This window comes from Nipponia nippon, unplaced genomic scaffold (assembly GCF_047370975.1).
Source record: "Nipponia nippon isolate SJK-2023a ecotype South Korea unplaced genomic scaffold, ASM4737097v1 scaffold_10, whole genome shotgun sequence".
Taxonomy (NCBI): domain Eukaryota; kingdom Metazoa; phylum Chordata; class Aves; order Pelecaniformes; family Threskiornithidae; genus Nipponia; species Nipponia nippon.
The window spans coordinates 1,787,633-1,799,513 of record NW_028262291.1 but is presented as its reverse complement, the minus strand read 5'-3'; the positions used below and the strand labels follow the sequence as shown (position 1 = coordinate 1,799,513).

The following is an 11,881-nucleotide window of genomic DNA, read 5'->3' as shown; positions in this document are numbered from 1 at the left end:
GGCTGTTGAGCTCTTTCTCTCCATCCCCGAAATAATAGACCTATTACTATCCCCAAACCTCGGCCCCCCTCCCCTCCCCGCTCCCCTCCCCAGAGAAGAATTGGTCACTGCACAGCTGTGTGAGCGAGAAAAATATATTTATATATATAAGAGAATCTGCCCTTCTGAATTGGTTTGTGGGGATGGACAAAACCTCATTGTGCGCTTTATCTGCCCCGAAGAGAATGGTCCCACAGTCTTTGGCTGGCAGGGGCTCTGCGTTTGGTTAACTGTGGTCAGATAACTGTAACTTCATTTAGATACTGTACTGTTATTTATTTTTTTTTCTTTTCTTTTTTTTTGTTGTTTTTGGAGGCATTATTATTGATTGTGGGCACATCTGGGGAAGCAAACACAACTGTCCCTCCCCCCAGTGCTGGAAGGATGTTTTTATTTTTTTTGGGGGGGGGGGGGAATTTGTGGCTGGTTTTGAGAGCGGGGGGGGGGGGGATTTGTGGCTGGTTTTGAGAGCAGGGGTCGGCCCCGAGGGGCTTGGTGCTGTTGGAAAAAGCCTTTTGGAAGGGGGGGGGGGGGGGGAACCAACCCACGAATGGGGCTGTGGAGGGGGAGGGGGGCTCTCGGGGAGCCCCGGGTACCGGGACGGGCTCTCCCTGCCGGCGGGGGCGAGGAGGAGGAGGAGGAGGAGGAGAGGAGGAGGAGGAGGAGGAGGAGGAGGAGGAGGAGGAGGAGGAGGAGGAGCGGGGGCGGGCAGGAGGGAGGGAGGGAGGAGCGCGGCAGCCCAAGTTTGGGGGCAGCGCTCGGCGGGTGCTCGGCGGAGGCCGATGGGCAGCGAGCGGCCGCGCTGGGCGCCGGGAGCGGGGCCGGGAGCGGGGCCGGGAGGAGCCCGCGGGGGCGGCGGTGCGGGGCGCTGAGGGCGGCGGCGGCGGGGGCTCTGCCCTGCGGAGCGCGGAGCTGCGGGACCCCCCGCGCCCAGCCCCCGGCCCGGCCCGGCCCGGGGGGATGCCCCGCTGCAGGCAGCGAGCCTAGCCCGGCCGGCTGGTGCATGGCACAGCTATGGAGGTGGTGGACGAGACGGAGGCTCTGCAGCGGTTTTTTGAAGGTAAGGGGCGACCCGCTCGGTCCCAGCCCTCTCTCCAGGGCACGGCCACCGCCTCGTCCGGCGCCCCGGTGGCACCGTGTCGCCCTGCCCGGGCAGAATCGAGGTGCGGGTGGGCGTCCGTCGGTGCCCCGCGCTCGCATGGCGAGGTCCTGGCCCGGCGAGGGCTGGGGAGCGCGTGGCGTCGTACCTAGGATGCCCGCCACCGCCCCGGCGAGGACCTCGGGACGGCCCTCGGAGCAGGCTCCTGACGGTCGCGCTGGCGTACGGACCGCAGGCGTCACCGCGGGGCCAAACTCCTGGCCACCCTCTCTGCTCGCCTCGGGACCGGCAGCCTCCCTCCCCGTCCCCTGAGCTGTGGCCGCTGGGCGCAGCGCGTTGGAAGCAGGCTCGCTGCTGTGCGTTTTACTGGGGAAATCGCTCCTCTTTGCTCTAGAAGATCGCTGGTCCTACCGCAGGGGCGTCCAGCAGCGGACCCCGCGCCGTCTCTTAATCCGCGTCTGTAGGCCAGCACCGTCCAGCCAGAGCCCGGACCCCTTTGGGCACCAAGTGCCTGCGGATTGGAGCCTCCTTCCCATCGGTGCAAACCAAAGACAGCTCGTACCGAAACCAGTGGCGGAAAAGCGGGCGTAAAGAGAATTTAGCCTCTATCAAGCCAGAGTGAAATGCGGTTGCTCGTGGCAGCTGAGGATTTGGTAGGGCTGAGCTGTGTGGCTGGGGAGGCGTTGGGACCCCGATGCCCTTTGTTGTTCCTCCCTGGGCTCAGTGTTCCTTCTCCCCGCTCTGGCTTTGTTGGCAGACTTCACTCTTCCTTGTTGACCGTATCGCTCTTTCTTTCTCGCTCGTTGCCTTTGTTTCCCTCTTTCTGGTGCTGCGCCCCGCACCGCGTGCCCCTTGTTCTCCGCCGGGCCGTTTGCCAGGCAGAGCTTTCGGTTGCGCGGGCTGTGCACCTTGGCGTGAGCCCCCGGCGCGCAGATGCGTGGGTCCTGGGGGAACAACGCGCCCGTCGCAGCGAGGCTCCGTTGCGTCAACGGGCCCCGGTGGCGGAGCTGGGGGCCGCTGGGGTGGACCCCGGGCCGTGGAGAACTGGATGTGCGCGCACAGGTTGGCTCTGGAGCCTGGATCCCCTCCGGAGTCCTGGGGCTTGGCCTGCGGTGGGATCGGGCAGCGTCCGCTGGGGCGGTTGGGGCGAGAGAACCGCGGCCCGTCTGTTTCTCTGGCTGGTGGAAGGCCTTAACCTGGGGCGGAAAGCGAAGACGCACCACAAACAAGATGCTCTCGGGAGCGAACAGAGGCTCAGGCTGCTTACTTCTCGCGTTCCTCTCTTCTGGCATCCGTGTGATGCCTCGGTAACGCATCTCTTCTTCTTCAAAGGAAAAAGCATCCCCTGTTTGTTCCAGCCGCGATTCTGGATTCCCGGGAGCGACAGGATTAGTGCGGATGGGAAGCCTCACCGCGCGGGCTCTTATCGCGTGCTTCCAGCCGCTGTTCTCTTCAGCCTTCGGGGGACTCGTTTTGTTTTTAGGGTTTCACTTGGACCGATCTCCTAAATCCTGCCACCCACCTCCTGTCCGCTGGGCGCCTCCCCACCGGCCTGCACAGCCCCTGCTCGGCACCCCGACGTCGTTTGCAGGCGTTAGGCTTCAACGGTCTGTCCCTTCTTTTGTAGAAGCGGAATTTCTCCCCCAGAGCATCTTTTTATAGGGTAGAAGGTTTCTTTCCGTCTGTCTTGTTCTTTCTGGGTGCTGTGGGCGATCCTGCCTGAGCAGGGGGCTGGATGAGTGACCTCGAGAGGTCCCTGCCAACCTCAGCCATTCTGGGGCTCCTTCTTTCTCCTTCCTTCTTTCTCTTTTTATCGTTGTCTTTTTCCTTTTGCCTCTTTCTCCTTCTTTCTTTCTGTCTGCCTCTCTCTTTTGAATTAAAACCATCTCATCCCTGTAAAAAGCGAGGGGGACTGGGGCTGAAGGATATTCCTTACCGTCTGCTATTTCCTTACTTGTATAACTCCCTTTTTAGAACTTCTCTGAGCTTCGGGGTTTTTTTTTGTGGAGCCCAGCAGGGCTGGTTTTATTTCGTTTGGGCAGCTAGATCCCTCCGGCGGTGTTATTAAAGAGCATCTCTTACCCCACAGCGTTTGAGGGCGAGAGGGGAAGAGGAGCAAGTTTCACCGCGAAGGCTCGCTGCTCGGTTCAGTTTACGCAGCGAGCGAAGAAACGAGGTTCTGTCCTTTTGCGCACGCTTTAATCGCGGCGCTCCGAAGGAGCGAGCGGCCAAACTCATCCTCCGTTGTTTGGAAGCGAAGGTCAGCGCCTTAAATTGCTGGCTTTGCAGCGCGGAGTCGGATTTGCCCTGGAATCTCGCTGTCCTGAAGAATTAATGGGTTCTGGACGTGTAACGTAGTGGTGAACAATGGATCTGGTAGAGTTTTTATTAATTTGCAGGAATAAATTCAGTGGTAGAACCGATTCCTCGCTACTCCATCGCTTCTTTAAAAGGTGCCTGCTGATTCCCTTCCCGGGGGAGCGCGTGCTCAAACCGTATCTTTCTCATTTAGTGAAATATTTTTTCTTCTCACAGATCATCTTCTTGCCAAGCGGATATTTTTACGCTAAAGGGATTTCTTCCCGTACACCGAAAACCCTGAAATAATTTGGGAATTCCCTTTCCTTTGCTTGACTCTGATTTGCACGGGATCGGAGCCTGCTGTAAGCAATCCCACCACATTTAAGAGTAATCCGTTAGTGCCTGTATGGCACTCGGTATTTCAAAGTGTCAGACGAGGATTAGCTGGTCTCTTCTCCCGGACTTTTGGGGAGCGGGGGCTGCGCCGGCTGAGGCGTGGAAGAGAACTGGTGCCTGTGACGATTCCCGACCCTGGCGTTCGGCTGGCTCCAGCAACGGGTCCTATCGCAGAGCAGGGCTTGTTCTGGGGAGCCGGTGCTCCCAGGATCTCCGATCCAGTTGCCCGCCTCCGGTTTTGTCAGCCGCAAGAGATGGACTTTTATTTCCATAAAGAGGGCTCTTAGTATTTGCTTGGGCAGGTTATCCTTATTTCCCTGGAACGTAGTCGTCCGCTCTTGGAGAGCGAGATCGGAGATGTGCGAGGATGGAGAAGCAGAAGGACGACGCGAAAAGCCTAGGGCTGTGCTCGGATGTTGGGGAAGGGGCTGGGGAACAGCGTACGCAGCTCTGAGAGAGGAGGTGGATCGGGCATAACTTCACGCCCTCCCGGGATGCAGATGCTGGGAGCGCGAGTCTGAGCGTCCTCGAGGCGCGTCCCGCGTTAGGAAGGTCAGCGCCGTCCTGGTTTGCGTTGGCATGGCTGGTAAAGGCGGTTGGTGGTGCCCAGGACCATCCTGGCGAGGGCAGCTTGGGCAGCCAGCTGGGAAAGCTCGGAGTGTGGGACGCTGGAGCTTCTGGCAGAGGTAAAGGAGCTCAGTCTGGTCTTTCCATAGTCTTGGGAGTGTTTACCCAGAGCATTTGTATTTTGTATCAAAGGAAGAGGAGAGAGTTGAAAGCGTCTGACCCTTGGCTGGCATCCTGCTAGAAACCTTACCTTCCTCCCTGCCTACCGCTCGCGTAAGGGAAACAGTTACGACAGAGCTCAGCTATTCGGGATCCCTCTCTCTCTCGGCTAATTTATGAGATAAGAGGTTGTTAAAGAATGTATATCGGGAAAGATGTGCGGAGCAGGGCCTGGGGGGCAGGGGAGCGGGCGGTTTGGCGGCTGGCTGAACGGGGAGAGGGCAAGAAACGGAGAAAGAATAGCCAACGCTAAAAGCTTGGAGGATTTGGGGTTGAAGCGTAGTTGGGAAAGGCAGTAGCTGCTTAAACAGAAAGGGCCAGATTTCAGCGAGGGCACGCGAGTCCTGCGCAACGAAGCGGCCCTTTACAACGTCCCACCGAGCGCGAGTGGCTGGAGCGCTCGGAAGCGTGCGCTTGTCGAGCGGCCGTCTGTCTGTGCGTGCCCGCGCGGGGCGCGGGATCGTGCTTGCGGCCGGAGGGGTCGCGGGAGCCCCGGGGCTGGGAGCGAGCAAGCGAGCACCGTCCGTTTTATCAGCAAGGCAGCAAGCGTGTTTGAATTAGGGAATGTTTTTGCCCATAGGAGCGCGTGTGTACGGGCCTTAATGGTATGGGTTACTTTCTTGGTGGTTTTTATTGTGTATTGGGGAGCGCTTTATGTACGCGAGTAGGAAACGCTGCCTTGCAGCCCCGCACGAGGAGGTCTGGGCCATCGCCCCGTTTTCCTTGGATGAAGAAATGCGAAATGATGGGGCCGAGGCAGAGAGCTGAAGCCAGGGCTCCCGGGATTGCACCTCGTCCGCCGTGCTGCGGCGGGAGGGCTGGGTCTCTGTGCCGTGCGTCCGCAGGAGGATTTGGTGGCAGATGGGAACGAGCAGAGAAGGATTTCACTGGTAAAGCTTCCACTGGTGTAAAACAGTGAAGCCACGAGGTTAAGGGAAGAGGAATGATGGTTTCCCTTCAGAGCTGGCCAAGCACCTTGTGGTGGGGTGAGGAAGCTGGAAGGGCTCTGGCTGCTGGCCGTGCCGGTGACGGAGAAACAAGTGGCTGCTGCGGAGCCTTTCCTGGCTGCTTAGGGGTGCAGAGGGGAGGCCGGTGGCTTCTCGAGGCTGAAAAGAGCGGGAGCAGAAAGGGCAGGGGGACGCTGGACCCAGGGCCTCGGGAGCAGAGGCTGCGGGGTCTGTCACGGTGCTGGCAGGCAGAAGCCACACGCGCAAACCGGGACAACCGGCCCCGCGTACGTTTGTAGGCACCTGGGCTTGACGTAGCGATGCAACTACAGCGAGTCAGAGCATCTAGTTCCTTGGAACGCTGTGAAAGAATGGCTTTTTTGGGAGTTGGGCTTCACGCTTGCTGTTCACCCTCTGCCTGTCCGGCGGCTGTCTGGCCCTCAGTCTGCATCCCCCAAACGCATCTCAGAGCTCCGACGCTGTGCCGGGGAGCGGATGTCCTGCGCCGCTTGCACGGGGCTGTTTGTGGCAAGAGTAAGGGCAGAGGGAAAGCAGCGGGGAAAGGAATCCACGCGAAAAGCGCAACGTGATCTTTGCCGCGGGCGCTTTGTGCCTAGACCCGACCCTCGGGAGGAAGAGGAGGGTGGCTTTGCAGTGTGACAGCGTCTCCAGGGCCTGGCTGGCGCGGTGGGGAAGGTAAGAGGCTTTGTGCAGGGTGCTTTGCTGGCCGGAGTTAGCCCGTGACAGAATGGTCCTGGGGAACCTGGTACAGCACAAACACATGACCATCCCTCCTGGTAATCCCCTTGCAGACCCAAATCCCAGTGTGTAGCAGCAGCCTCCCAGCCTCCTCCCTGGCCCTCCCACTCTTCCCTGAGGGAACAGAAAAACCAGCAGGCAGCAGCCCTGGGACCTAGACAAGCCGAGCTAGGCAGCGTAATGGCAGAGGGGGAGAGCAGGGACGCAGCGGGAGCTTGACATCTGCTCTCACCATGCTCAGGATGCGCTGGATCCGAGCAGGTAACAGCACAGATCCCCCAACCCTTCCCCGGCTCCGCTTGCTTTCCCCTCTACCTCTCCATCTCTCTTCCCAGCGATTGCTTTCTGGTTCTCCTCTCTCTGTCCTCTATTTCGAGCTTCCCCTGCTCACCCAGCTTGGTGTCTGCCTCTGGTCGGCACATGCCCTTAACAAGAGCAGGTAACACGAGGCTGCTGGTGAACCCAACTCCATCCTAGGGCCGAAGAAGAGGAGGGAAAAGAGAAAAATGTTCCCTTGAGCTCATCGCCAGCAGTCTGCAGCGCTTGGCTGAGGCCCAGGGGGCATTCCTGCCACCTCCATCCCAGCAGGACCAGCAGCAGGGGCTTCCCAGAGTCTTCAGCCGAAGAGCTCGTCCTCGTCCGCTCCTCTGGGCAAGGCTAGTACAGAACAGTCTGCTTCCAGAGTGGTCTTCTGACTGTGCTGGTACTTCTCTGGGGTCTGCCCTCTCTCCCCAGTTTCTCCGAAACTCCTTTTTCCTGGATGGGAAAAGGACAGGAGACATCCAGATGGAGTCAGGCCAGAGAGCTGTTCATAGGAGGGTGGATCCCTTAAGACTTCTGATAAGGGGTGGGTCGTGATTCAGAAAGAGCGACGTGAGCACACGCTTGTAGAGGCTCCGTCGGCGACGGAGAGAGGTGCTTTGCCCGTGGTCTGGTTAACGTATCTTCCGCAGGTTGCTGTCCCGGGAGCGATGCCTGGACACGGACCAGGAGGGGGTTTGGGAGGAGGGAGCAGAGGTGGCCGCCGGGGCAGATTAGAAGGGAGTCGTGCTGGAGGTGTGACCGGGCTGATGGAAATGGGCACGTTGGTGACTCAGAGATCCGGCTGACCCGCGCCGCTCCAGGTGCCCGCGCTGGGGTTGCGCAAGGGCTGCTGCGTGCAAGGATATGGGAAAGAGATGCCGGTCAAGAAGGAGCCTTACTGGAGGGCTGGATAGGCAGGGTTTCCCTCCGCTCCCTCTCTCTTTTCTGCTGGAGCAAAGCATTTGCTAGGGCTGACCTTCTGGGGCCAGAGTCATCCCCGCTGCCATGCCACTTGGCTGCAATAAACGTGGGATAAAATGGCTCCTGGGCATGGTTGGCCTGGAGGGAGGTGGGCTTTGCCTGGAGGGAGGTGGGCTTTGCCTGGAGAAGTGCAACCCCACCCCAGTGGTGCACGGGGAAATTGCTCTCCCCGTTTCTGCCTCCTGTCATAGCTCAGTGGTCGTCTTTTTGCTTTCTGCTTTCACTCCATTTTCTGCTCTGCTGTCATTCCCTGCCCAACGGTCACTTAGTGAGAAATAAAACCAGAAGAGGCCTTTTGAAGGAGGAGAGATGGGACCCTGCTGCACTTGCCACCTTCTGCTTAGGAGCCTTGTGGATTCCTCCTGTTGGGACAAGACCTGGGTGACCGGAGCTGGGAGCTGTGCTAGGAGGGTGCCAGGCTGTGGCCAACGAGCCCCTGGCCCGCAGCAGTGCCGCAGGGGTCTGCCCTTCCTCTGTGCTGCCCAGACAGGGTCCTGGACCGTGGCTTGGCATCCCTCCAGCGCGTCTCTGCCCGGGGATTTCCCTGCCTGGGGATGGCGTTGCTCCGGCAGAGCGTTGCAGAGCTTGCCGGGTAACCCCCTTGCCTCTTTCCAGTAGTGTTGCTGATTGGACTTGGACTTTGCACTCTCTGATAAGAACCCCAGTAAGCTAGATGTGTCTGAGGAATGATTAACTAGCATGTGCGTTGCCAGAGGACAGGGGAGCAGCTGCGACTGGAGACACAAACAGGAGCAGGCTTGTGGCTTTTGGGCCTGAGCTGGTGCTTGCCAGATGCCCCTCCTATGTGCCAGCTCGTCGGGCAGCATCCTTCAGGAGACAGAAGCCACGCCATGGCCTCCTTGGTGCTTTCCAGGCAGACAGCAGCACGAGGGGCGGACAGAGAGGGATGAGACCGTGTCAGATCAGCAGGGGAGGTGCAGAGTCCAAGGGAGGGTAGTGCTGCTGTGTAGGGAAAAGGGGCGCTCTTAGAAGCAGAGGGTGGATTGCGTTGGCCACCACCCTTGGCTATCCGGTGGCTCCCATGGATACACCCTCTTATTCCCCCTGACTGGCATGCTTTGGCATACCCTTGCTTATCCTCCAGACCTTGCCTCTCCCGTTGGCGCCATTTGCCCCGCACCGCAGGGACAGAGGGTGTCTTTTGGCTGGGGTGGTGGAGGCGGAGGGTCTGGTCAGCCCAGGACCCTGTGCTCCCCGCCGTCTTCCAGCACACCCTGAAGCGTGTTCAGGGCACGTTTGAATGAAAGGCTTCCTTCCCAAGGGAAAGTGTAACGGGATACTCGGAGTCCGCCACTTATCTCACTGAACTTTGTCTGTTTGGATGCAGTTACTCAAAATGGCGAAAGGGAGATCTGGGAGCAGGGCTGCGGGGAGCTGGGGAGAGCGGCCAGCCCTGCCTGCGAAACAGAGATGCCGGATTTTGTTGTAGAATGAGAGCGAGTGCTCGTGGCTTTTGGGGTGGTGGGGAGGAGGGCTGGTTGGCAGGCCAAGGCTGGGGTTTTAAATAGCCTCGGTGCGCTCAGGTCCAGGATTTGAGGGCAGAGGCTAGGGTGGGCGAGGGGGAGCAGTCCTGGCTGGGCCACGCGGCTGCGATGACAGTCCCGTGGCATGCCCAGGGCTAGGGCCGGCGCGCGGGGCTGCAGGCAGAGGCAGGAGCCATTTCCCCTGGTGCAGCACAGCATCAGCGCTTCGCTTTCACATCCCAGTTGCTGCGACAGAGCGGCTTGGTCGTAGGGAAGCTGGCATCAGTCTCTGCAGTGGTTAGGGTTTTTTTAGCCTCTCTGGCTTATCCTACATTTTCTTTCTTTCCTCACTCTTCCCCATCCCTCATAGCTTTTGCTCTACCCAGTCGTCTTTTCTTCAGCCGCTCTCATCATTTGTTTGCAGTGGATTGATGGGGATGTGCTGACTTACGCTCTTAAGTGATTGCAAACTGCATCAGTAGGAAGAGCAAAAGAAGCGGGGCTGTGATTGCAGACCAGTGCGTAGTGTGACAGCGACTGAGCAGGCTAGCTGAAGCCGGGTGGGATGGGACCAGAAGTGAAGAAGGAGTCGATAGGCGCGTGCAATGCCAACAGCCATGGTCTAGCTTTGGCGAGATTTCTGCTTTTTTTTAAAAACAGTAATTAAAGCAATTTTTGCTGTGATTAATTCCCCCCCCCCCCTCCCGTCATCACCCAATGTTGCAGCAGTGTATTATCTCGGGACGCCTGGGGCGCCAACCTGATCTGGTTTTCTTACCCGAGAAGAATAAGATAGAATCATAGAATCGTTAAGGTTGGAAAAGACCCTTAAGATCATCGAGTCCAACCGTTAAGCTATCACTGCCAAGTCTACAACTATACCATGTCCTCGAGCACCACGTCTATCCGTCCTTTAAATACCTCCAGGGATGGAGACTCAACCACTTCCCTGGGCAGCCTGTGCCAGTGCCTGACCACCCTTTCAGGGAAGAAGTTTTTCCTAATATCCAACCTAAACCTCCCCTGGCGCAGCTTGAGGCCGTTTCCTCTCGTCCTATCGCTTGTTACTACTTTCAGGTAGTTGTAGAGAGCAATAAGGTCTCCCCTCAGCCTCCTCTTCTCCAGACTAAACAACCCCAGCTCCCTCAGCCGCTCCTCGTAAGACTTGTGCTCTAAATATAGTATACTGTGCTCTAAAGATGGTATATATATAGATTTGTGGAAGACACAGGTAGGGTTTCCAGAAGAATTGGAGGCCTAAATCCTGCAAGCTGTCTGTCGCTTTGATGGCAAGGACCGCGGAGCGTGCCAAGCCGCTCTTGCTTGCAGCCTTGAGAAGTGGGTGTAATATACAGAGTGCATTCAACTTAGTTTGGAATGTGAAGATTCACTTAGTTTGTGTCTGACAATACTGATTAATCAACAACTATCATTTATGACTTTTAATCCCGTGTGCTGATTACAGCTGACTGCTAGAAATCTAGATAAACAGGAAACCAAACAACTTATCAGCCTGCTTGATCTTGGCTTCTCTCCTGTTATGACAAGCAACGGTTATGGACATCGATTCAGTAAAGCACTAAAAAGTGCGCTTTGACTTTATTGGAAATGAAACACCTGCTTAAGTAGAGCAAAAGCTTAAAAACTGTGCGTTATAAGGGCCAGCAAGCCATTTCACAGTTGGCTGATAATATAATCAATGCTCCGCTCAGTATAAGAGCAGAAATGGTCTTTTCCTTGATGAGGTCCCATCCAAATCAAAATCTGAGGTCAATGAGAGGTTCTGGGTAGGGGGGAGCAGGAGGACTTCTGTCCATCTCCCCTCCCTCCTGTCTATTTGAATTCAGTCTTTGGAAAGGGGTGTTGGAGCGGAGAGGTGGATGGCGATGAGTTTTCACGCGCGGCCTAGTGGAACGTGTGGTGAAGGCAAGGGGGTGACAAATGATGTTTCACAACTCACCTCATTGGTGTTGAGGGGCTGAAGGGACACGAGAAACAGCAACGAGGGGACCTGCAGACTGGGGACAGGCTTCACAGCCCAGAGTGATAAGTTTGGGTGCTGGAGGTTGTGCTGGTGTGCAGGGGCTTGGGAAGAGGAACCGGTCAAAGTCAACCCAGTCCAACAGGATGGGCTCGTGGAAGATCAGGGTAGGGACCTTTCCTACTCCTCTGCTTTTAGACACAGGACCTGTGGCTCTGTTACACCCGGGAGGCATCTGCGGATGCAATAGATCACGGATGATCACTGACAGAGATTTTTACAGGATTTTTACCATGAATTCTCAGCACAGCTTTCTTAATTAAGTCAAGGCACAAATTTGTAGGTGATCGTGACATTGGGCCAAGTTTGGCTTTGAAAGAGATGAGAACGGTACCAGTGACAGCGAGCTGTGAGCTGTAGTAAAGTTGATACCAGACACCACAAATATTTACCACCACTGGTGCAGAGCAAGGCCTTGTCCGGAGGACATAATGCATAGGCTGGAATGCTCTCAGGTGGCTCTCTGAAGGAGAGAAGTAGTGGGTTTTAATGGGATTTTTTGTTTAAACCCTCTTCTCTGCAGTTTTGGAAACCAAACCACTCTGAGATTGAGCTTTGAGAACTAGATAGCAGGAACGGGATGGAGAAAGTTGGTCTGATGTGTCCTTGTTTTGTGTTTTAAGATGCGGGTTGGTCAGCCAGTGAACAGTCAACGTCAGCAAGCGAAAAGGGGACGTGAGTTTTAGGAGTGCAGGGTGCTCCCTGGGGATAGGCACTGCCTGAAGGAGGCTTGTGGAGGCCTCTG

The 11,881-nt window shown here is 57.1% G+C and overlaps 1 protein-coding gene across 7 annotated transcripts in view; it reads left to right on the top strand.

Annotated features, from left to right (window-relative positions):
- Positions 1–820: 820 nt before the first annotated feature.
- The window catches only part of MYRF (myelin regulatory factor), a 68,038-nt gene continuing 56,977 nt past the window's right edge, over positions 821–11,881 (top strand). For 3 of the 7 annotated variants that reach the window (XM_087740532.1, XM_087740523.1, XM_087740509.1), the window contains exon 1: positions 1,142–2,200. In XM_087740532.1, coding sequence (XP_087596658.1) covers positions 1,762–2,200 — 439 coding nt within the window. In that variant the 5' untranslated portion in view covers positions 1,142–1,761. Of the gene's footprint in view, positions 1,100–1,141; positions 2,201–6,545; positions 6,589–11,881 lie in introns of those variants that run through there. The other 4 variants (XM_087740555.1, XM_087740540.1, XM_087740518.1 and 1 more) reach the window with 4 other exon arrangements.